The 26095-nt window shown below is 34.4% G+C and overlaps 1 protein-coding gene across 1 annotated transcript in view; it reads right to left on the reverse strand.

Moving 5' to 3' along the window:
- Positions 1-7240: 7240 nt before the first annotated feature.
- The window catches only part of SCAMP1 (secretory carrier membrane protein 1), a 121848-nt gene continuing 102993 nt past the window's right edge, over positions 7241-26095 (reverse strand). Inside the window, exon 9 of the mRNA XM_082724810.1 lies at positions 7241-10056. Coding sequence (XP_082580936.1) covers positions 9892-10056 — 165 coding nt within the window. The 3' untranslated portion in view covers positions 7241-9891. The remainder of the gene's footprint in view (positions 10057-26095) is intronic.

Below are 26095 nucleotides of genomic sequence, written 5' to 3' on the forward strand. Positions count from 1 at the left end.
GCCATTTCAGACAACATGGATGGGGCATAAATTGATAAAATTTTCTGGAACAATCTAGCAGTGCACATCAAAGGTCTTTAAAAATATGGTTGTTTTGGACACCTGGCGGGCTCAGTTGGTAGAGCATGTGACTCGATCTTAAGAGTTTCAAGTTCAAGCCCCACACCAGGGGTACAGTTTACTTAAAAAAAAAAAAAAAAAATGCTTACACTTTGACCGAGCAATTTGTCCTAGAGAAAAAACAAAAGTCCCAAACTTAAACCGTACATTCCCTGATAAATTACTAATACATAAACCTGAAAATCAGAACTTCATGGAATAACAGTAAGAACTAAAAACAATTAGCTAAATGGCAATAAGTATATAAATATCAGTAATTACTTTGAATGTAAATGGACTGAACTCTTTAATCAAAAGATTTAAGAGTGGCTGAATGCTGGAATAAAAAAACAAAACCCAATTTTATGCTGTCTACAAGAGATTCACTTCAGATGTAAGGACACACACAGACTGAAAGTGAAGGTATAAAAATATCTCCCATGTAAAAATAACCAAAAGAAAACTGGTGTAATAATACATGAGACAGGATAGACTTTAAAATAAAGACACTAAATAAAGACAAAGGAGGGCATTACATAATGATAAATGGGTCAATCCAACAAGAGGATATAATATTTACAAATGTTTATGCACTCAACACACAAGCATCTAAATATATAAAGAATATTACTAACAGATCTAAAGGAAAAGAGAGACAAAACAACACATGTAATATAATAATAGCAGGACATTCAATGAATAGATCATCCATCCAGAAAATCATTAAACACTGGCCTTGAATGATACATTAGACCAGATGGACTTACTATACAGATATATACAGAGCATTCCATCCAAAAGCAGCAGAAAACACAATCTTCTCAAGTACACATGAAACATTCTCCAGGACAGATCATATGTAAGGTTACAAAAAACAATTCTTAATAAATTTAAGAGAACAATTCATATCAAGCATCTTTTCCAACCACTATGATATGAAACTAGAAACCAATTACAAGAATAAAACTGAAAATTCACAAAAGTGTGGAGATTAAACATACAACTGTGAACAGCCAATGGGTTAATAAAAAATCAAAAGAGAATTAAAAAATATACTGAGATAAACAAAAATGCAAACACAATACACCAGAATGTATGTGATGCAGCAAAAAAAGTTCTGAGAGAGGTTCATAGTAATATGGGCCAACCTTAAGTAACAAAAAAATCTCAAACTATCTGATTTTATACCTCAAGGAACTAGAAAAAGAAGAATAAAACAAAGCCCAAAGGTAGAAGGAGGAAAAAATAATAAGAGAAGATATAAATGAAACAGACTAAAAAGAGAAAAGATCAGAGGAACTAAGAACTGGTTCTTTCAAAATACAAACATAAATTGACAAACCTTTAGCTAGACTTATCAAGAAAAAAAGAGGGCTCAAATACATAAAATCGGAAGACTTTACAAAGATAACCTCAGAAATACAAAGATGTTAAGAGACTATTATAAATAATTATATGCAGATAAAATGGATAACCTAGAAGAAATGGATAAATTCCTAGTGACATACAACCTTCAAAGACTGAATCATGAAAAAAACAGAGAATCTGAATAGACTAATTACTAGTAAGGAAAGTACATCTGTGATCAAAACCACCAACAAATCAAAGCGTAGTACAAGATGGCTTTATGGGTGAATTCTTCCTAACATTCAAAGAATTAATACTGATCATTCTCAAACTCTTCAGGAAAAAAAAAAAAAAAAAAAAAAAGAAAGAAAGAAAGAAAGAAAAGAAAAAGAAAAAGAAAACAAAAACTGAAAAGGAGAGAATGATTCCAAATTCATTTTATGAGGCCAGCAATACCCTAATGACTCTTAGATAAGGACACCACAAGAAAAGAAAATCACAGGACAATATCCCTGATAAACAGAAATGCAAAAGTCATCAAAAAATACTAGGAAACCAAATTTAACAATACATTAAAAGAATCATACACCATGATGAAGTAAGATTTATTCCAGGGATGCAAAGATGGTTCAACCACCACAAATCAATCTCATATACCACATTAACAAAATGAATGATAAAAATCACATGATCATCTCAATAGATGCAGAAAAACATTTCACAAAATTCGATATTCATTTATGAGAAAAACTCTCCACAAAGTAAATATAGAGGGAACATACCCTCTATAATAAAGGTAATAAGATGACAAGGTGATACATGACAAGCCCACAGCTAACACCATACTCAGTAGTGAAAAGCTGAAAGCTTTCCCTCTAAGTTCAAGAACAAGATAAGGATGCCACTCTCACCATTCTTATCCGAAACACTACTTGAAATCTTATCCAAACCAAGAGGACAAGAAAAAGAAATAAAGATACCCAAACTGGAAAGGAAGAAATAAAACTCACTATCTGTGGATGATGATATGATTTTGTATACAGAAAACCCTTAAGACTTCACATTATTAACTTCACTTAATTAACATTAAGAAAAATGTTAGAATAAATGAATTCAGTAAAATCGCAGGATACAGAGTCAATATACAAAGATCCATTGTGTTTCTATATACTAACAACAATCTATCACAAAAAGAAATCAAGGAAACAATCCCACTTACAATTACATAAAAAAAAATAGAATAAGACACTGATGAAAGAAATCAGAGATGACACAATTAGGTAGGAAGATAGTCTCTGCTCGTGGATTAGAAAAATTAATAATGCTTAAATGTCCACACGAGGGGTACCTGGTTGGCTCAGTTGGTTAAGAGTCTGCCTTTGGCTTAAGTCATTATCCCAGGATCCTGGGATTGAGCTCCACATTGGGCTCCGCTCAGTGGGGCATCTGCTTCTCCCCCTCCCACAAGCCCTTCCCCTGCTCATGCGCACTCAAATAAAATAAAAATTAAAAAAAAACAAAGTCCATACTACTCAAAGCCATCTACAGATTCAATGCAATCCCTATCAAAATTCGAATGGCATTTTTCAAAGAAATGAACAATAGGAAAGTCTGTATGGAACCACAAAAGACTCTGAATAACCAAAGAAAACTCAAGAACAAAACTGGAGGCATCACACTCCCTGATTTCAAACTCTATTATAGAGCTACAGCAATCAAAACAGTATGATAATAGCATAAAAGCAGACAGATCAACAGAACACAATGGAGAGCCCAGAAATAAACTCACACATATATGGCCAATTAATCTATGACAAAGGAGGCAAAAACATTAATGGGTAAAGAACAGTTTCTTCAATAAATGGTGTGGGGAAAACTGAACAGCCACATGCAAAAGAATGAAACGGGACCACTATTTTACACCATACACAAAAATTAATGGACTAGAGAACTGAATGTGAGACCTGGAACCATAAAACTCCTAGAAGAAAATATTGGTAGTAAGCTCCTTCACACTGACTTTGACAATGTTTTGAATCTGACTCCAAAAGCAAAGGCAATAAAGCAAAAATAAGCAAGTGGGTCTACACAAACTAAAAAGCCTGTGCACAGCAAAGGAAATCATCAACAAAGTGAAAACGCAGCCTACTGAATGGGAGAAAATACCTGCAATATGTGCATTTGGAATACTGAAATATTACTCAGCCCCCCCCCAAGTGGAATCTTCCCATTGCAGTATAATTCATGGACCTAGAACACATTATGTTAAGTGAAATAAATCAGAGAAAGGCAAATACTGTATGACCTCACTTATATGCAGAATCTAAAAAATTTTTTTTTCAAAACAAAATAAACAATAAAACCCAAGCTCATAGATACAGAGATAGAGAACCAACTGGTAGTTGCCAGAGGAGAAGAGTATAGAGGGTAAGTGAAATGGGTGAAGGGAGTCAAAGGTACAAACTTCCAGTATTAAAATAAGTAAGTCACAGGGATGTAATGTACAGTACGGTGACTACAGTTAGTAATACTGTACTGAATATTTGAAAGTTGCTAAGAGAATAAATCTTAAATATCCTCTTTTTTCACAAGAAAAAAAAGTCTATGTATGGTGATGGTAAGTAGACTTAGTGTGGTGATCATTTCACAATGTACACAAATACTGAATCATTATGTTGTATACCTGAAACTATTTTAATTATGCCTCAATAAAATTTTGATTATTTAATTAAAATTTTGTATAATTTATATAAATTAAAATTTAATAACATGATATATGCATATAAGGGTAGATATACAAGTATTAAATGTTATAGAAATATATTGAGACTATGAAAAAGTTCAACATATAGTCATCATAGTTGAAAAAAGATTACAAGCCATTAAATTCTCCTTTTAAAAGTAATAGGAGACCAACTCAAGACAGCTCAGAGAAAAAATAAAGTAAGAATATTACTGGGATAATGGGACAAAATATGGGTAAGCTGCTGGACCTCATACAGGAAATGGAAAGCCACTAGGTTATTTTTTATATGCTTCATTCTACTTGGGCATTTTAATCATTTAATGAGCCAAGTATACATCGGCTATGACTAGATGACATCTTATACCAGTGTGGTCTAAGGGGCCCAAAGAGATGAGGTATATGAGAGCTAGATAAACATCCCCACAGCACCTAATACAAGAATGTGGAAGGGAAACTTACTTTTTAATTTTTGGATAAAAGTTGTCTTCCTAGAAAATTAATAGAAACATATAAGCCAAATTTTAATAGCAGTTATTTATTGGTATAAAATTATGAGGAACTTTATCTTCTTTTGTTTATAAATATTTTCTAAAATTTATCAAGTGTGTATTAATTTTATAAATTAAAAAATTGTAGAAGCTAAAACTATTAGGCCATTATGACATAATGCTACATAAGGGAAAACTGGATTAAAAATCCACAGTATTATATCCCATGGTTCTATAAAAAATGTATGCACAGAAAAAAGGATGGAAAAATACAACATTGGCAGTGATATCCCTAGATGATAGAATTACATATTTTTTTCTCATTCATTATTTTCTAATTGTTTTCTAACAGGTATATATGACTTTCAAACTAGAAAAAAAATTAGTCTGAGGAATGTATATGACCAGTGGACTGACTTTTTGTGTAGACTATAATATCGTAAGAACTAGTATGACCAGCTAAAGGACAGTGATTTTTGGTGAAGAATAAATCCAAAGAATAATAAAGCTGAAGAATACTATAAACTGCCGCCAGTAACAACTACTCACAACTATGATTTATCTTGAGAATCACTGGCCTCCAAAATATTAAATGAGTTCTAGAGGAATTCTAGGATTCCATGTAAGGGCTATAAATAACTAAGAATTAAAAAAAAAAAATTTTGCATGCTATGAGTCTACAAATTGTCCGTATAAATGTAGAGGAAATAATATTCAGAGTACTTTATACAGTAAATGAAACATTACTAGGTTGAAGAGGATGAACTTTTTTTTTTGTCCTATTAGAGAAAAGATAAAATGGGTTTTAGCAGCAAGAAGGTTTTAACTCCACAATCGGGCATACAAACCCAGAAAGATCTAAGCTGATAGGTCACCTGGCTGGTTCAGGCTGCAGAGCATGTTACTCTTGATCTCCGGCTCCTAAGTTCAAGCCCTACATGGGGTGTAACCATCACTTAAGTGTAAAAAAAAAAAAAAAAAAAAAAAAAAAAAAAAAATTATAAATAAGCTGAAAAATAAATCAAAATTTAGATAAACATAAAATTTAACACTCATTACACTGATACATGGTGGCTCCCATCTCCCTTGCCATTTGAAAATATAAATAGTGCTAAAGAAAATTCTATAGGTTTAAGGCTTTGTATTACCAAAACCACAAACTTAAACTGTACATAACTGTAAATATGAAGCCAAAAGGAAGGGTAAGAACACTAGAGATCCATCTTTCCCTATTTTCCCAGAAGCTTTAAAGATATTTATCTAGTAAAGATTAGTGGCAATGTCTGGCTTAGGAAATTTCTATAGATTTCTTTCTAGCTCTCTATGTACTGTGACAAAGCCCTAACGTAAGGTTTTTAAAACATCCATCAATACAAAAAGCTTGCTGTTTTATAAACTGTACCCTAAAATTCTAGTGGAAATACTTCACTTTCCATAATATTTGACTACTGAGATATAACTTTTTAGTTTAATAAACAAGTATTTAAAACAACTCTAATGTGTTATATTATTCTATTCTAAATAATTTATACTATGGTACTTAAAAATCTATCAAAGTAAGGCATTTTTAAATTTTTAACCATTATTTTTACATTAACCACTTTTATTTCACTTCTAAAGGTCTTAATCACATGGAATTAAAAAATCCCTCTAAACATTTTCTTTAAAAGAAAAATGGAAGAAAATACAGTGAAATGGTATTTGATGGCCACAGTAATTCCAAAGGGGGGAAATGTGCAAAACTGTTACAAACTTGGCAGTTTGAACATAGATACATAGATTTTTACCAGTAAAGATATAAAATTAAATGTTAATGTGTCAGCATTTTCAGAAAAAGATACAGCAATAACTATGAGAGCATTATACTAGCACAAATAAATTATAGAAACTCAATTTAACATAAATTCCCCATAAAATGTCAACTATACATTAGCTCAACACGATTTATAGAAGATATATCCAATGAAAATCCAAGCTCATTTAGATAACACCCAGAAAATTAAAAATGCTGTTCCTATTTTAATTTAACACATATTGCTCAAAATAAGATTCACCAAGAACATTTTAGATTTTTACATCCTCTTTAGATAACCCAAGTGAAAAATCCAATAATACACAAATAGGTACCTTCATCAGTACATAAAATAGCAACAGGTAGCTAGGTTAGGAAACAGAACACAAGTTTAAGCTAATCAATACAATACTAGTACAGAGGCATCCATTTTTAACACACAGGAAAAACCTGAACCACCAAACAGGTTTTCCATTTTGAATCTCACTAACTTCTAGATGGTATGTGTATTTTGACCTTAAAGTGATCAAAATATGAGTGAAGCTCATGTTCTATCACCTAAAAAGTCTAATCCAACAGAAAAATTGTCATTTCATGTTGCTCTGTTTTTAATGAAGCCTTTTATATTATTTATTTTGTTCAGCACATGATAGAATTATACAAAGATTCTTTAAAAATTAAATGTGACATTTCTATATACATTAAGCCCACAGCATAATCTCTACCTCTGAAATGCTAATATCATATTTAAAATTAGACAAACTAACATCCAGTAAACAGCATTTTATTTTATGACACTCTGTGTTAATACAATAAATATACAAAACTTCCAAACCACTGAAAACATGCAACATTAGAGGGACAGATGGAGGGCATTTATAGAGAACCATGACGCTCATTATGATGGCAGCGCAATATTACTCACTGACAAAATATACAAACATCCCTAGATAAATAATCCAAGTCCCAAATTACAAATCACTGAGCAATGATTTTCCAGTGTTCAAATTTTAGTTTGAAATAAAATAGCCACAATTTAATATTACAAACTGAAAAAAGACATGAATGCTTACACCAATGAAGACCAATTCATGACTGTGATACTGGTAACGTTAGTACTGAATATAAAATATTAACAAATGTCAATCTCTTGCTGGAAAATGTGACCATTTACCCATTATTGTTAGGAGAATAAAGAATGTAAGAATTTAAAAGCCCTATACCTTATCAAACTGTTAGTATTGCCATCATTTTAATGCACATTTGTTTTCAAAAAACAATTTTCTCTCATAAACGTGTATGAACCCAAGGAAATAGATTTTAAAACATCTCTATCCACACACCAAAAGGTACTGTTGTTTTTAATTATTTGCTACTTAACAATGCTACCTTTGGGGACTTCTACAAGACAGAAGCCTTCCTATTTTTGAAGGAAAGTATCTCAGTATTTTTCAAGACTCTATATTCATTTGTAGTTGAAAACAAAAAGAGAAATATTTGGACTTGAGATATAAATTAATGATGAACATAAGTACTCCTATTATATTTTGTGGTTAATGTTTTGAATGTCTGTAAAATACACACTCAGTAAAGCACGCTGTGATAAATCAGATTTTCAGTAAGATTGTAGAATCTGACAAACTTGAACTGGCTTATTTGAGAAAACAGGGAGATTACCACTGATCAGAAATATTCATAAAAACAGCTTTAACTTCATATTTTGAACCCTATTTTAATCAGAATAAAGGAAATATCTTCTAAGTATATTACTTCAATAAATCCCAAATAAACCAAAGGTAAACACCATCTAGATGAATCCATGTGACCTAGTATCACACAAAGTTTATCTCATAAGTAGTGAGAAGTCATCATCCCACCCCCATCATGAAATTCATTCATCTCCAGATTTGGGGAAAACAATTAAAGTGATTTAACCATTTATGCCCATTTGATTCTTTTTAAAGAGGTTCTGCAGTCTCAAATAATATAATCCAATAGACTATCCTTATTTAAAGTCAAGTTGAATAAATCACTGATTATTCTGCAACCTTAAGTAGCTAATGACTTCCAAAACACAGTATATAATGACTTTACAAATGTCTTTGAGTCATTTAATCAGTATTAAAAATGATTCAAAGTTTCAAACCAAGTATACTGTAAGAATTATATCCTATGGTGCATAATAACAATTTTAATATGGTTGTAGACATAATGCATTTATCTATATTTGTATTTTCTTGTTTGGTGCAGGTTAAATGTTTCTTCTATTGCTGAAAAGTTTTAATATATTCAGTCTGTCTCAAAAATTGAAAGACTGAGGTTTGTTAGGGATTCAAGTATATGTGAACCAACAGCGTCTTTTTCTTTTTAATCCCACTACAGATGAGAGGCTAAAAGAAAAATTCCCTGAAATACTGTATGTTCTTTTTGGACAAAGAGTTAGTCTAGACTTTAATAACTCTGTTAAAAATTACACACTCCCCAAAAAAGAGCTGCCAAACACAATCTCAATTCAGTTAAAATGAGTAGCCACAAGAATATACCAAAGTTTCCATACAGTAATATTCTACTATGATACGAATACTGAAAATTTAAAAAAACAACAGTATTATCATTACTACATTCTATTCCATTTATTATCTACCCTTTTTTGGATAATGCACTGCACATTATGTTCTCACATTGCATCCTGATAAATTTTTATTAAAAAAAAAAAAACTATTGCAGAATACCACTTCTTTGATTCTATCAGCACTCCCTAATCCTACAACCATAAGCAGTGCAGAAGCCAAAATACTAATTCTTTTAAGAAATGTGGTGCCCATGCAAGATCAGAGATTGATATCAAAATATCAACTACTCTAAAAAAGAAAAAAGGAACAAAAATAAAAGGATAAAATTTACATGATCTACTACAAAATGCACACAGGCTCTTCACTGGTGACTAAAACTGCTAAAAAGCAAGCCAATTTTTAAAATCCCTAAGTCCCTGATGGCCTATTTCTTCCAATATAAATGGGGAAAACAGAATGAAGTATCACCTTAATGCTCCAATATGTAATCCTTAAGTCTAAGATTCTTGAAAGAAAGACTGCAGCTAGTACTAAATGTATTTTTAATCGTAAGTACCATATTAATTTCAGTGTGTCAACACTGAAAAAATTTGCTGAACATTCATCCTCCAAAAAATATGGAGAATATGTATTTAGCATGTGATATTTTTTTCTGCAGGGGGCACCAAAATATTAAATTGCTAGGTAAGTAATAAGACAAGAAAGTTTTTCTGGTTTTAGCCCATGCACAAGTGAACAGGAAATATACATGCCGTGTGTACTGTTTTGAACATAAAAATATTTATAGAATACAGTAACTAGAGAAAAGTACAGTCGGAAGGTACCAGTGTGTTTTCGGAGGGCTCTCTAAATCTGGTTACCCTTGAAAGCATTCTGAGCCGCACTAGTTGCTGCACTTGAAGCTGCATTTGCAGCTGCAGTCTGGACAGTTTTGTTGGACATCACACCTGTTGCAAATTCTTGTTGGGCTTTCTCAAAACTAGCACCTGTTGTGCGGTATAGTCCATGTACCTATGGAGGCACAAAAAAGTGGGACAAGGTAAGTGGTAATCTATACAGTCATTTTCAGCAACTCTTCCATTAATCTCAACCTTATCCAGAGATAAAAGGACTAGACTGTAGTCACGATTCCCAAGGTCAAGAACATCAGCCACCAACCACACTGGCATACCATATTGTATTAAAGTATTTTCCTAACAGTCTTTTCCATTTAATCCCCAATGCAGAAGAGGTACTTATGCTTTTGCCAAACCAAAAATAAATTTTAAAACTTCTTAACCAAGTGCAAAAGGTTATGTTTCCCACTGTACCTGCTTATTTAAGATACTACAGAGAATGGTTTAAACACAAGAGACATTCAGAATTTATTAATTTACTACCAAAGACAATTCAAAAAGAATAATACCTTATCTATTTCTATGTTGGTTACATATAAACTACTAACCCTATTACAATAAAATGATATGATTTTATCATTTAATAAATCAAGCACTACTCATGTTCTTAAAATGATACTTCTGCTATCCTCTCTCACTCTGTATACCATTTTACTTTTTGTGTACAGTGAAGTCCTAAAGGATTTACATAGAAAAACTTTTGGGAACTGTCCACCCATACTGATTTATCACTTAAATCTTCGGGATTTATTTGCAAGAGTAAGGTTAAAAAAAACTCAATTAGCATACATTTCAAGATGCATAAACTATGAAGTGCAACAATATAACATCAGCCAATTTAATGTAAGTTTGGGAAAAGAAATAATAAAACAAATTAGAATATTTATTAATTACATGCCTACAAACTTGGGAGAGGCAGGAAGAGACAAAGGGAACTTACACTGCATTTTGATGAGGTCTAAATGAAGCCTGGCTGAAATGCAATTAAAGCAGGTTTAGAACATTGGGGCACCCAAGTCAGTCTTTTTCCCAATCCTGGATAGGAACTGATACTTGTGGGGTAAATATGGAATGAGGAAAAGGAGAATGAATCAAAGATTTTCAAGTCAAGCTTGGATACACTGAAGTAAATATGGAATGAGGAAAAGGAGAATGAATCAAAGATTTTCAAGTCAAGCTTGGATACACTGAAGTTGTTTCAAGAAAACAGAGAGTAGACAAGACAGGTTGGCTTAGAGGGGAAAGGAGACGCTAAGTTCTAAACATTCGTACATTCATTCCACAGATGTTTACTGGATACCTACTCTAGAACTGGTACAGTGGGCAGGTGAAGATTTGGTTTGGAGCTCAAGAGAGGAATGGGCAGGAAACAAGAACTTGAAAATCAATGCCACATCAGTGACAGCCACAACTCTGTCTGACATAAATAAATAAAATGGTCCATGGAGGAAAAAAAGAAAAAATGTCAAGGACCAAATAAAGTCTGTTAAGATACCAATATTTTAGGAGGTGCCTACAATAACAAGGAATAATTAAAAGAGGATGGGAAAAGCCAAAGACTTTTTCCACAGGTGCCACGGGAAGAAAGCCACATTAAAGAATGAAGAGCTGCCCAGGGTGGAAGATAAAAAATATCCAGACAGCCCTAAGTTCTTCTAACATAGTGGTGAAGGCAAAAGCCATCTTATAGTGGGACAAAGTGTAAAAGGGTCAGGGAATAAAAGAGAGCAATGACAAGTACACTTTAGATAAACCCTAAAATTCTTTTCTTCTGGTACTATAACACTATCATAATTTAATTCTTTTAATACTTTGAGAGAATGATGAGAAAATGACTTTTTTCCTTGTTGGTTAACTGAATGTTATAATATATCTCTTTTGTATTCCCTTCTCTCTCCAGGGATAATCTTTATGGATTACTCAAACTTTGTGTGTTATGGCACACAAAAATGGTTCCAAACAAATCTGCTGATCCTTGCTTATAAACACAAAGAGATCTGAAATATTAATTTTCATAATAGTCCAGTTTGTCAAACGTCATTCCATCACATGATCACTTCCTGTTCTGTAATTGTGATCAACATCTTCAAAAGCATTTCTTCATGTTGGGAATTTTCAGAATCATAAGTAATTATTTTAATTCTTTTAAAAAATTATTTAAAATTTAAATAAAAATAATGTATTAAATTTAAATAAAATTTAAATAAATTTAAATAAAAATAAAAATAAAAATTATTATTTGAGAGAGAGCAAGCGAGTGGGAGTAGGGGCAGAGGGAGAGAGAATCTCAAGCAGACTCCTCGCTAAACAGAGCCCAATGCAGGGCTCCATCCCACAACCCTGAGATGGTGACTTGAGCCAAAACCCAGAGTAAGACGCTCAACAGACTTAGCCACCCAAGTGCCCTAATCCTTTTTTTTTTAAAGAATTTATTTATTTGACAGGCAGAGATCACAAGTACGTGGAGATGCAGGCAGAGAGAGGAGGAAGCAGGCTCTCTGCTGAGCAGAGATTGGATGATTCTTTTACTGCTATCCCGCAGAAAGCCTGATGCGGGGCTCGATCCCAGGACCCTGGGATCATGACCTGAGCCGAAGGCAGAGGCTTTAACCCACTGAGCCACCCAGGTGCCCCCCTAATCCATTTTTAAAACCAAGTTTTCTGTGGAACATAAAAGATACAGATAATTGACCACTCCTTTGTTCAAGAAAATGGTCTCAAAACAGAGTTCATATGATTAGGTCCAAGAAAATGAAGTATGTTGTAGAAATCTAATAAACCTTTACTTATTAGACCCTTTTACAGTGCAAAGGCACTACAGTTCACTTGTCTGTCTCTCCTCCTTCCCCCAAAGTTTTTGGGCATGTAATAAACAAATATTTGTTCTAACTTGCTTTGTTATTTCCTTTCCCAAATGTGTTTTAAACTGAGTGCCTGCTGTTACATATCCAATAGATTTCTTATTTCTTTATAAATGTAATGCATAGCCCCAGAGCAGGGCAAAGTAAAGGTAGAAGAGCACACATTTCTCAGTAGTCCAAATCTATACAGACTCAGAGGGCCACCTAGAGGGAAAAGATTACGTATGTATTCAGTGCATAATGCTCAAATGCTGTATGAAATCCATTATATCCATGTGAAAAGGGTGATTCTTTTTCCTCAGTGCTCCAACAACATGACAAGCTAATTCTAAGTATCACCATCTCAAAAAGCTCATCATTTCCCTGATATGTTTCAGGAGTGATACCTACTGATAGCTCACATTCCTTATAAAATCAGAGACAAAGCTTTAAGATAAAATATTATAATTTTTAAAAACCAAACAGCTTAAGTACTTGCTATCCTTCCAGTTATGAGAACTGCATTAACCTAAATACTTAGTTCTAGGAGCAACACACAAAGAACACTAGATTTTGTATCTACTGTTTCCACTACTTTCAACCGGGCTGGTCACCACTCAAAACCTCAAGTTTAGGGGTACCTGGGTGGCTCAGTTGGTTGAGGGTTGAGCATTTGCCTTGGGAATTCCAGGATCCAGGCCCATTTCGGGCTCCCCACTCAGTGGGGAGTCTTCTCCTCCCTCTGACCCACCCCCCTCTCATGCTCTCTCTCACTCTCAAATAATTATTTCTTAAGAAACAAAAAACAAAAAACCCCTCAAGTTTACTTCCCATGAAACAAGAGTATTTGTTGCCCTGTCTCTCAGTGTTTTCCTAAGGATCAAATGAGAATTATGTAAATATGTAATAAAAATTAAAATTTATTTTTAAATATTTGTAGAAGTGTCATAGCCAACACACAACTCCAGAAGGGAATCTTGCTTCCTTAGTGTATCTTCAAAAATATTCCAGTATATACTGTGGTAGTATATGACACAAAAAATTATGTACTATATACCATGGAAAGTAAAGAACCATGGTATAGTACTTAAAATAGTCCAAACACACATTTCCATCAAAGCTTACAGAATATAATTTCAAGAAATAATGCTTTTATAAATATAAGATGCCTGCTATGCCAGAATTATTTTAACTTTTTTTAAAAATTAGGGGAAAAAAACCCAAAGAAATGAATTTTCAAAATTTTGATTCTTGTTTTGAGTTAAAAAAAAAAAAAATCAATCTCTTAGTCTAACGTTTTCAATTAAACCATTTCCAATAAACCATCTGTGAAACTGCCCATAGATCGGGGTCAGATACCCCTTTGGGAACCTCCTGAATTAATGGTCTAGTTTCACACTATTGAAATTGCACTCATCCCTCAAGGCCTATCTCTTTACTGCTGTCCTTTTTCTGCCTGATCTAGCTCTGGCTCTCCCTATTATGAGCACCTCTAATACCATGCATAGCACATGCTTTTTCTTTTGTAGGGCTTGTAGGTATACATGTCTTAAATGCCACATGACTTTGGTTCCTTGAAGGAAAAGGCTAATTTCCACTCACTACCATAACCCCTGTAAGACACAGTAACTTGCTGGGGCACCTGTTTGGCTTAGTCATAGAGCATGCAACTCTTGATCTTGGGGTAATTAGTTCAAGCTCCACACTGAGTGCAGAGCTTACTTTAAAAAAAAAAAAAAAACCAAGCAAAAAAAAAAAAAAAACCAAACATAGTGACTTGCAGTAGAAGCCACTATATAATTAATTACTTATCTGTTATTATCTGTTAGGGATTAAACAAATGGCCCCAAATTACCCTATTTATAAAGTTACCAAAGAAGTACAACCCTGCTCTAGCTGGCTGTAACTGTGTTACAAAGTAAATTGCACATACAGGCTGTTTTAAAAGTGAACATACTAGGGAACTTTTAACAAATCCACTTACATCAATAGATAGATCATTCAGGCAGAAAATCAATCAAGGAACGAATGGCTTTAAGGACACATTAGGCTAGATGGACTGAATATACACAGAACACCTCATCAAGAAAAGCAGAACACACATTCTCTTCAAGTATACATGGAACATTCTCCAGGCTTACATATTAAGCCATAAAACAAATCTCAATAAATTTAAGAAAACTGAAATCATATCAAGTATCTTTTCTGACTACAATGGTTTTAAACTAGAAATCAATTACAAAAACTAGGCAAAAACACAAATACATGGAGGCTAAACATGCTACCAAACAACCAATGTGTCAACAAAGAAATCAAAAAGGAAATTAAAAAAAAAAAAAACATTCAGACAAATGAAAATGGAAACAAAGCAGTTCAAAATCTTTCAGACAAAGCAAAAGAAAACCTCAAAAACAAGTTTAAAGCTATTCAAGCCTACCTCAAGGAAACCAAAAAAGTCTCAAACCATTTAACCTTACACATAAAGGCACTAACAACCAACCAAGTAACAATGCCCATAGTTAGTAGAATCAAGGAAATAATAAAGATTAGACTGGAAACAGACACGTAGAGACAAAAACAAGAAAAAAAAATCTATGAAACCAAGAACTGATTCTTTGAAAAGATAAACAAAATTGATAAATCTTTCCAGACACATCAAGCAAAAAAGAGAGAGGACTCAAATAAATAAAATCAGAAACAGGGTGCCTGGGTAGCACAGTTAAGTGTCTGCCTTTGGCTCAGGTCATGATCCTGGGCTCTTGGGATCGAGTCCCATATGGGGCTCCCTGCTCAGCAGGGAGCCTGCTTCTCCCTCTCCCTCTGCTGCTCCCCCTGCTTATTCTCTTTCTCTCTCTGTCAAATAAATAAGTAAAATCTTCTTAAAAAAATAAAATACAAAAGAGGACAAATTATATCCAACACTACAGAAATAAAAGGGATTGTTAAGACTACTATGAAAAATTATACGCCAACGAACGGGACAACCTAGATGAAATGGATAAACTCCTAAAAACATACAAATCTTCCAAGACTAAATCAGGAATAATAGAAGATCTGAACAGACTGATTACTAGTAATGAAAATGAACAAATAATAAAAAACTCCCAACAAACAAAAGTTGAGGACCAGGTGGCTTCACAGATGAGTTCTATCAAACATTTAAGAAAGAGCTAATACTTAGACTTCTCAAAAAGTCTGAAAAACTGAGGAGAAGGAATGCTTCCAAATTCATTTTATAAGGTCAGCATTACTCATTTGGTATCCAAAACCAAAGACATTACAAAAAAAAAAAAAAAAAGAAAATTACAGGCCAATATTCCTGATGAACATAAAGGCAAAAATCCTCAAAAAAAAAATTAGCAAACCAGATTCAGCAATACATTAAAAGGATCTTCACCATGACCATGTAAGATTTATTCCCAAGATCAAAGATGGTTCAGTATCTTCAAATCAATCAACACGATACACCAGATTAACAAAATGAACGATAAAAATCATATGATTATCTCAATAGATGCAGAGAAATCACTTCACAAAATCCAACATCATTCATATTAAAAACTCTCAATAAAGTGGGTAAAGAGAGGGGCATACTTCAACATAATAAAGGCCATATAAGACAAATCTGCAGTTAACATCATACTCAGTGGTGAAAAAGTGAAAACTTTTCCTCTAAGATGAGTAACAATACAAGGATGTCCATTCCTGCCTTTTTTATTTCACACAGTACTGGAAGTCCCAGCCACAAAAATCAGGCAAGCAAAAGAAAAAAAAAAGGCATCCATTCTGTTACTATTCACAAATAACATGGTAATATATATAGAAAATCCTAAAGACTCCACCAAAAAACTGTTAGATTAAATGAATGCAATGAAGTTGCAAGACAGAAAATTAATATATGGAAATTTATACGCTAATAATAAACTAGCAGAAAGAGAACTAAAAACGTAATTCCATTTACTATTACACCAAAAAAAGGAAAAAAAAAAAAACCACCCTAGGAATAAACTTAACCAAGGAGGTAAAAGACCCAAATAATGAAAACAGTAAGACACAGAGGAAATGAAATGATGCTGATACAAACAAATGTAAAGACAGAACATGCTCAGGGACTTGAAGAATACTGTTAAAATGTCTAAACTATCCAAAGCAATTAAAAAACTCAATGCAATCCCTATCAGAATACCAACAGTGTTTTTTACAGAATCAAAATAATCCTAACATTTATACAGAACCACAAAAGAACCCAAATAGCCAAAGCAAACTTGAGAAAGAAAGAAACTTGTGATACTGTAAGTATCACAATTCCAGATCCAAGCTCTACTACAAAGCTATGGTAATCAAAACAGTACAGTACTGGTGCAAAAAGAGACACATAGAATAATGGAACATCATACAGAGCCCAGAAATAAGCCCATTTTTATATGGTTACTTAATCTGTGACAGAGAAGGCAAGAATATATAGTGGGGAAAAGACAGTCTCTTCAATAAATGGTGTTGGTAAAACTGGACAGTCACATGCAAAAGAATGAAAGCGGACCACTTTCTTTCACCATATATAAAAATAAATTCAAAATGGATTAAACACATAATATAAGACTTGAAACCATAAAACTCCTAAAGGAAAACACAGGTAAACTCTTGGACATTATTCTTAGCAATATTTTCTTGGATATGTCTCCTTAGGAAAGTGTAATAAAAACAAAAATAAACAAATGGGACTACATCAAACTAAAAAGCTTTTTCTCAGTGAAGGAAACCAACAAAATGAAAAGGCATTTTCTGCTGAATGGGAGAAGATATGTGCAAATAATACAAATGATAAGAGGCTAATATCCAAAATATACAAAGAATCAATACAACTCAAAAAAAAAAATCAATTAAAAAAATGGGCAGAAGAACCTGAATAGACATTTTCCCAAAGACAACAAATAGCCAATAGCTATATGAAAAGATGCTCAATATCACTAATCACCAAATACAAATCAAAACCACAATAAGATATCACCTCACACCAGTCACAAAGGCTATCCTAAAAAAGACGAGAAATAACAAGTGTTGACAAAAATGTGGGGGAAAGGGAACCTTGCTGAACTATTGGTGGGCATGTAAATTGGTACAGCAACTTTTGGAAAACAGTATAGAGATTCCTCAAAACACTAAGTCATTCCACTTCTGGTTATTTACCCAAGGAAAACAAAAACACTTACTGGGAAAGATTTATGAATGCCTGTCATTGCTGTTGTATTATTTACAAGAGCCAAGATATAGAAGAAATCTAAGTATCTGCTGACAAATAAATGGATAAAGAAGACGTGGTATATATATACAATGCAATATTACTCAGCCAAAAGAATGAGATCTTGTCACTTTCAACAACATGGGTGGACCTAGAAGGTATTACACTAAGTGAAAGAACTCAGAAAGACAAATACCATATGATTTCACTTACATGCAGAATCTAAAAAAACAAAACAAAACAAATGAGCAGACAACAAAAAACCCAAAAGAGACTCAAATACAGAGTACAAAATGATGGTTGCTGGGGGTGGGGGGTGGGGAGTGGGAGGGGTGGTACAGAAGTGAAGGGATGAGAAAAATAGGCGAAAGGGATGAAGAGGTACTAACTTCCAATTACAAAATAAAGAAATCTTGGGGCGCCTGGGTGGCTCAGTGGGTTAGGCCGCTGCCTTCGGCTCAGGTCATGATCTCAGGGTCCTGGGATCGAGTCCCACATCGGGCTCTCTGCTCAGCAGGGAGCCTGCTTCCTCCTCTCTCTCTCTCTGCCTGCCTCTCTGCCTACTTGTGATCTCTCTCTGTCAAATAAATAAATAAAATCTTTAAAAAAAAAAAAACAAAAAACAAAATAAAGAAATCATAGGGATATAAAGGACAGCATAGGAAATAGTCAATAATATTGTATAACCTTTTATGGTGACAGATGGTAACTACTTATCATGGAAAGTATTTTATCATGTTTATTTTTATTTTTTTTCAAGAGAGAGAGAACATGTATGTGCATGTGAGCAGGGGGTGGGGCAGAAAGAGAGGGAGAGAATCTTAAGCAGGCATTACATGCAGCTCAGAGGCCAAAGTGGGGCTCAATCTCATAACCCTGAGATCACGACCTAAGCTGAACTCATGAGTCCAACATTTAACCACTTGAGCCACCCAGGAGCTCCCATAAGGTTTATAAATGTCGAATCACTATGTTGTATACCCAAAGCTAATATAATATTGTATGTCAACTATAATTCAGTTAATAGAAAAATAAAAAGTATTTAGAACAGAAAAAACTTTAATGTCCTCAACAAATGTTAAAAATATTATTATGCTTGGGACGCCTGGGTGGCTTAGTTGGTTAAGCAGCTGCCTTCGGCTCAGGTCATGATTCCAGCGTCCTGGGATCGAGTCCCACATCGGGCTCCTTGCTCCGCAGGGAGCCTGCTTCTCCCTCTGACTCTGCCTTCCACTTTGTCTGCCTGTGCTCGATCTCGCTCGCTTTCTCTCTGACAAATAAATAAATAAAATCTTTAAAAATATATATATATTATTATGCTTATTTATTTTTAACTCCTTATTTATATTTCATTTCATTGATTTTAAGTCTCAATGTTGAGTGCTCTGCCTTTTTTAGGATTGAAATTTATATTAATACATACACATGATTTTATACAGATTATACAAAATATGAATACCTATCTCTGTAATAAATAAGTTTAGAAGACAGCATAAATCTATTTGTGGAAACCCTGAATCTATATGTAATCATTTGTACCACACTGAAGTGATTTCAGTTTTGGAAAAAAAAATATTTTGAAAAATTAAAAGTGATCATACTATACTTCACACCTACTCAGATGGCTATTATCAGAAAAAATGGAAAATTACAAATACTGGCAAGGATGTGGAAAAATTAGTAAGTACACAATGCTTACAGGAATTTACAGCCACTGCAGAGAATAGTTTGGTAGTTACTCAAAAAACTGATTGCTGAATTACCATTTGACCACCAAGTAATTCCTCTTAAGTATAACCCAAAAGAATTTGAAGCAAAGAGATTAACATGGGTTCCCATGCACCAATATTCAGAGTAGCATTACTTACAATAGCCAAAAGGTGGGAACAACCCAAGTGCCCATCCACAGATTAATAAAAGCAATATAGTATATGCATGTCATGGAATATTATTCAGCTATGAAAAGGGAAGGAAATACTGATACATACAACATGACAAACCCTGAAAACTTCATGTAAGTGAAATAATCCATATACAAAAGTAAAATAGTGAACAATTCCACTTATATTAAATATCTAGACTAGTCAGATTCATTGGAGCAGAAAGGAGATGAGAGCTTACCACGGGCTGGCTATAGGGGGAAATGGAGAGCAATTGTTGTATGACTGCAGAGCACTGCTTGGCATGATAAAAAAAAGTCTTAAATAACGGTTACAGTTATTTATACATACAGAAATATGAATTTAATTAATGCCACTGAATTGAACATTTAAAAATGATTAAAATGGCGAATTTATATTATTTATATATATATAAATATATTTATATTTATATTATATTTATATTTATATATATATACATATAGCTACATTTTGAAAAACTAATATCAAAAACCATGAATTGTATATTTTAAATGGGTAAATTACATAATATATGAATGATCACTGGACATGATTTGTTAAAAATTAACATATAAAGATTACTTAGATTAAATATCATATGTATATAGCATTATAAATATTAGCAGAGCCAACAAATTTGAACATGCCTAAGTAAAGATGGTTTTCAATCATTTAGATATATCAATCTTGATTCAGGATCTATTAAGTACTTATAGAAAAGAATAATAAAATAAAAATAGGGGGGCAATCAGAAAAAAGTGAATATACTAAGGATACCACTTGAGGACAGTATATAAACAACTTACTCAGAGTGTCAATTTTCTAGGGATCAAAGGTATCACTGTACCTACTGTGTATCCCTTAGATGAAGATAACTAGTATGTGGACCTGAATTTTAATAGGCAGTGTGAATCATTTGAAATTAATTTGTAATCAGGAAAAATTATAGTGTTGGATGATTCAGAGAAAGACAGAGATAAAAGAAGTATACCTATTTGTGACTATAAAAAAAAGTGTAGTAAAATTATCAGCATTCTGTCCTAGATCCAAATAAAGCAGAAAGAAAGAAAGAAATGAAAAAGAAGAAAAGAAGAAAGAAAGAAAAGAGGGAGTGAACAATAGCAGTGCTTTCAAGGAAAGTGAAAGCATCACTTTTAATCTAAGAAGACTATTACTTAAATGCAAGGTTATGTTTACAAAGCATTTACTAAAACACCAATTTAATGATCAATGAGACTTGTCATTATTCTGGACCAATACCCAAATTCTATAGTCTTACACAAAAGTATTTTCATAATGGGGGCACCTGGGTGGCTCAGTGGGTTGAAGCCTCTGCCTTTGGCTCAGGTCATGATCCCAGGGTCCTGGGACAGAGCCCCGCATCAGGATCTCTGCTCAGCAGTGAGCTTGCCTCCCCCCTTCTCTCTGCCTGCCTCTCTGCCTACTTGTGATCTCAGTCTGTCAAATAAATAAATAAAATCTTTAAAAAAAAAAAAAAGGTATTTTCATAAGGGACAGATTGCCATTTAAAAAATTTTTGAAGCACTTAGGGAAACTTGTGTGTGTATGTGTGTTTTTAAGATTTTATTTATTTGAGAGAGTAAGAGAGACAGAGAGAGAGCATGAGCAGGAGGAGTGGGAGAAGGAGAAGCAGACTCCTGATTGAGCAGGGAGCCCCATGTGGGGTTCAATCCCAGGACTCCAGGATCATGATCTGAGCCGAAAGCAGACACTTAACTGACTGAGCCACCAGGCACCCTGGTAAACTTGTTTTTTTTTTTAAGTACAATAAGTTTTTTCTTTTTTTGTTTTTGAAAGATTTTATTTATTGGGACAGAGTGACAGAGAGAGAGAGAGAGAGAGAACACAAGAGCGGATAGGGAAAGAGGCAAAAGGAGAAGCAGACTCTGAGCTGAGCTGGGACCCAAGCTGAAGGCAAATGCTTAACCGACTGAGCCACTCAGGCACCCCGAAGTAAGTTTTTTCTAAAATTCTTTTGAAATGCTTAAAAAAACACTGTTAGTAATTACTTTGTTAATGTGAACACAAATGTCTATGAACAGTTTCTTAAATTTCATCAGAAAAATTATTCAAAAGTAAGTCCCCAAAGGAATACAAATTATGTATCATCTATTTATCTCTTCCATACTAAGTTATTTTGGGTCTTATATACCAATTAAAAGAAGGAAATTTCTGGATTCCCCGCTATGACCTATTGAAAATACCTACCCCTTAGTCCAAAACTATTACTTAATTCTATTTGGTTACTAAAGAAAGAAGACCTTTTTAAAAAATAAGTAACTTCTAGAAACAAAGTGAAAGTTAAAGAAATCTGTGAAAGATAAGAGATAAACTGTTCCCTTATCTGTGAAGAGACAGATTATTCTTACATTTCAATTTTTTCAAATGTCAACTATAAAATGACACTAGGAGGAAACAAAGATACCATAGCACTCATACTGGGGACTTCAATGCTTTCTTACTCCAATTATGCAAGGCCAAATCAGAATGCCAAAAGAATTCTCAAAATTGTATTCATTATAAATTGAAATAAATATGTAAACACCAAGCATGTTTAGCTGGGGCTGGAGACACAGAATAGTCTAACAAAATGCATCAATTCTAGAGTCAAATCGTGTGCATTGGGAACTTTTGGAGGGCATTAACTGTTTATGAAGAGCCTGACCCCTAGTGGCTAGCAACTATGGCTACATACACACAGAAGAAACAGCCAATACTTTTTCAGCGGTTTGTCTGGTGTTTTTACTGGATCTCAATTTCAATCAAAAGTAAGAGAAATCAGGGGACCTGGGTGGCTCGGTCAGTTAAGTGTCTGCCTTCAGCTCAAGTCATGACCCTAGGGTCTGGGATCGAGCCCCATTTCAGGATCCCTGCTCAGCGGGGAGCTGCTTCTTCCTCTGACTATGCCACTCCCCATGCTTGTGCTCCCATTCTCTCTCAAATAAATAAATAAAATCCTTAAAAAAAAAAAAAAAAGAGAGAGAGAGAAATACTTGCCACTGCAAGTATGAAATCTGAGCTCAAATTATATTTTAGCTTATTATATTATCCCCATTTATTGTACTTCATAAAGTCATATAGAAAATCATCTCATCTAAATTTCTATTTCATTAGAATATGAGATTCAGAGAAGTTCAGGGACTTGTACTACACTGACTGACAGTGAACATATATGAAAGGAGTTAATTGGTAATGTCTTCAACAACGCGGTTAGAAAAAAAAAGTCAACCAAAAAAAGAGTATGCTGCACAATTCCCATACTAATACATTTATTTAGGAAGCAGTCATATTTCTTTTGAATGCCTGACATTCAATCAGCACAGCTCTAAAACTCTTCCTTTCATGGGTTGGATCTTATAGAATTGCGTACCTGGGGGAAAAGCATACCATAAGAGACTTGAGAGTGCTGCACATAGCAGCCAGTTACACAACAGCGGGAGAATAAACACTGTCTCCACACTCTGACTGTATTAATCATCTGTGCCACGCACGCCTCCATCAACCAAAAGTCCCTCCACATTCTTTCCTCAGCAGATCTGCAGTGTGTTCTACCCTCACCTCACTACCACACCCACTTTCCAGGCTTCATTTACATCAAGAAGTCATTACTTCCCAAGTCCAGAAATTAGCCTAAAGCTCTTTCCTTTGCTCCCAACTCATGTATCTTCTCTCTCCCTCTCCATATACATATCTGGAGATATATATATAATATATGCTTACATATATAATATTTATGTACATAGGTATGTATGTATCTAGGCTCCATTCCCAATGTGGAGCTTGAATTCACAACTCTAAGAGTAAGAGTTGTGCGCTCTAGCAAATGACCCAGCCCGGTCGGTGCCCTGATGCCTATATTCTTCTTCCTGAATGACTCACCATCTAAAAAGCTCTGTGTAATCCTTGAGTTTTCCCTCAACCTCCAATCCTAGGCCCAGGTCCAATCAATCACTACCTGCTCATTTCCCTTGACTATAGTGACTTCACACTGCCACTTCATTACTCACCAGCTTTCTACCTTGTCTTCCAGGCTTCATTTCTCCAAGTACCACATCCCTGCCCCACAAATGCCAAGTCTATTTGAGAACACACTTTCTAAAGTTCAAATTGACCAATTCAATTACTTTCCTCTTTAAACCTCCTCTTTGGCTCACCACCACTCTAGAGAAAGCCCAACTTCTTAATAAGCTTTCCCAGTTTACAAGACTCTACAGAATGTAACTTATGCGCACAGCTCCTCTTTCCCTGTCCTCCACAAGCAACACCCTACATTTCTCCCCACCCAACTCATGTGCCAGGTTTATCTCCCATCTATTCTGAGCTATTTTTAATTCCCCCAATATACAACATTATTTCCTGCAACTAGATAAGAAAACAGTATTCTTGCTACCTGGTATCTACTTATCCTCTCCCTTCCTTTACTTAGATAACTCTTGTTCATCATGCTATCTCAGCTAAGATAGTATTTTTAAAAACCTCAGGGGCGCCTGGGTGGCTCAGTCAGTTAGGCATCTGCCTTCAGCTTGGGTCAATGATCCCAGGGCCCTGAAATCCAGCCCCGTGGCAGGCTCTCTGCTCAGCAGGAAGCCTGCTTCTCCCTCTCTCTGTCTGCCTCTTTCTTTCTCTCTCATAAATAAATAAAACCTTAAAAAAAAAAAAACCTCACTACTAAAAAGATCAGCAAACTTAGGTGTCTCTCCTCTATGATCCCTATACTTATCCCTATAAATAACTATTAAATCAATGAACTGTGGTACCTAGCCACTTGTTTCTCTTTCAGGCCAAAATGTGAGTTCCTTGAGCTCATATATAATACAGTACTTGACACATAACACATGCTCGCAAATGGTTAAGAAGTGAATGGAATCTGCAACATATCACAAAACCCTCCACTGTACTCTGAACTTATTACATTTCTAGTTTAATAAAGCACCCCCCAATGATACATATGGACTAATTAAAGAAATGTTCAAAGAGATGTTGTCATGGTCACGTTTCTCTGGCTGGCTATAGTCTACGGATCAAACACTAACCTATATGTTGCTGTAAAGGTATTTTGTGCATGTGATTAATAATCAGATGACTTTAAGAAAATGAGTGTGTTCTGAGTTATCTGGGTAGGCCTGATCCAATCAGTTGAAAGGCTTTAAGAACAGAACTGAGGTTTCTCTGAAGAAGAAGGAATACCACCTTGGACTGGACTTCAGCTTCTACTTGAGATTTTCAAACCCTGCCTGACTGCCTGTCTGATGGATTTTAGACTGACCAAGCAAGCTCTCACAACCACATAAGCCAATTCCTTTCAATAAATCTCTTCATTCTGTTTCTCTGATACAACACCAATTGACACAAGCATCTACTAAATAAAAGTAGACACTCAACCAGATCCTGCAATAAACTGATAAAGGGCTCAAGAAGACCAGGAAAAAAAAAAAAAAAAAACAGTTAATTTTAATTGAGAAAGCCCTTTGCTCTGGAATCTATGTTCCTTGTCTCACTCAATCCTCACCCCAGCACTATGGACATGGTTATTATTTCCATTCTTTCCTTCATTCAACAAATACTTTGAATGCTTATCACATTCCTATTTCTGTCGGTCACTGTTCTAGATGTAGGAAATATAACCTCAAAGAAAACAGACTAGGTCTCTGCTCTCATGGAGCTTAGAGGACAGGTGATGGCACTGAACCTGAGTGGCTAGAGAAGACTGCCTCAACTCACGAAGCACTAAGTCAAGGCACCAGAATTTCAACCTGAGTGTATGGTTCCAAAGCTCTTGCTCTTCTAATTCCAACGCCAAAAGACATCTTCACCCAGAGGAATTTATCAAGTTGGTACCCAGAATGTAAGGTATATAAAGTGGCTTGTGTCCAGATGCTTCAATGAGTAATGCCTACAGTATGTTGCCCAAGAAAACAGATGATGACCTAGCACACAAAATTTAAGTCCTGTAGACATGGGTAATGAGAAAGATTCTGTGAAAGACGTATGAAGATTTGAGCTATATCTTGAAAGAACACTCGTAGGTCTTCAACTGGCAAAGAAGATGAAGCAACCCAGGAGTCAAGAGGCCCAGCAGGAACAAAAACAGGGACAAAGGAACATAGGTGATATATATAAAGAAACTTAGAAATAGTTTGGCTACAGGAGAAA

Source organism: Mustela nivalis (genome assembly GCF_964662115.1).
Source record: "Mustela nivalis genome assembly, chromosome: 3".
Classification (NCBI taxonomy): domain Eukaryota; kingdom Metazoa; phylum Chordata; class Mammalia; order Carnivora; family Mustelidae; genus Mustela; species Mustela nivalis.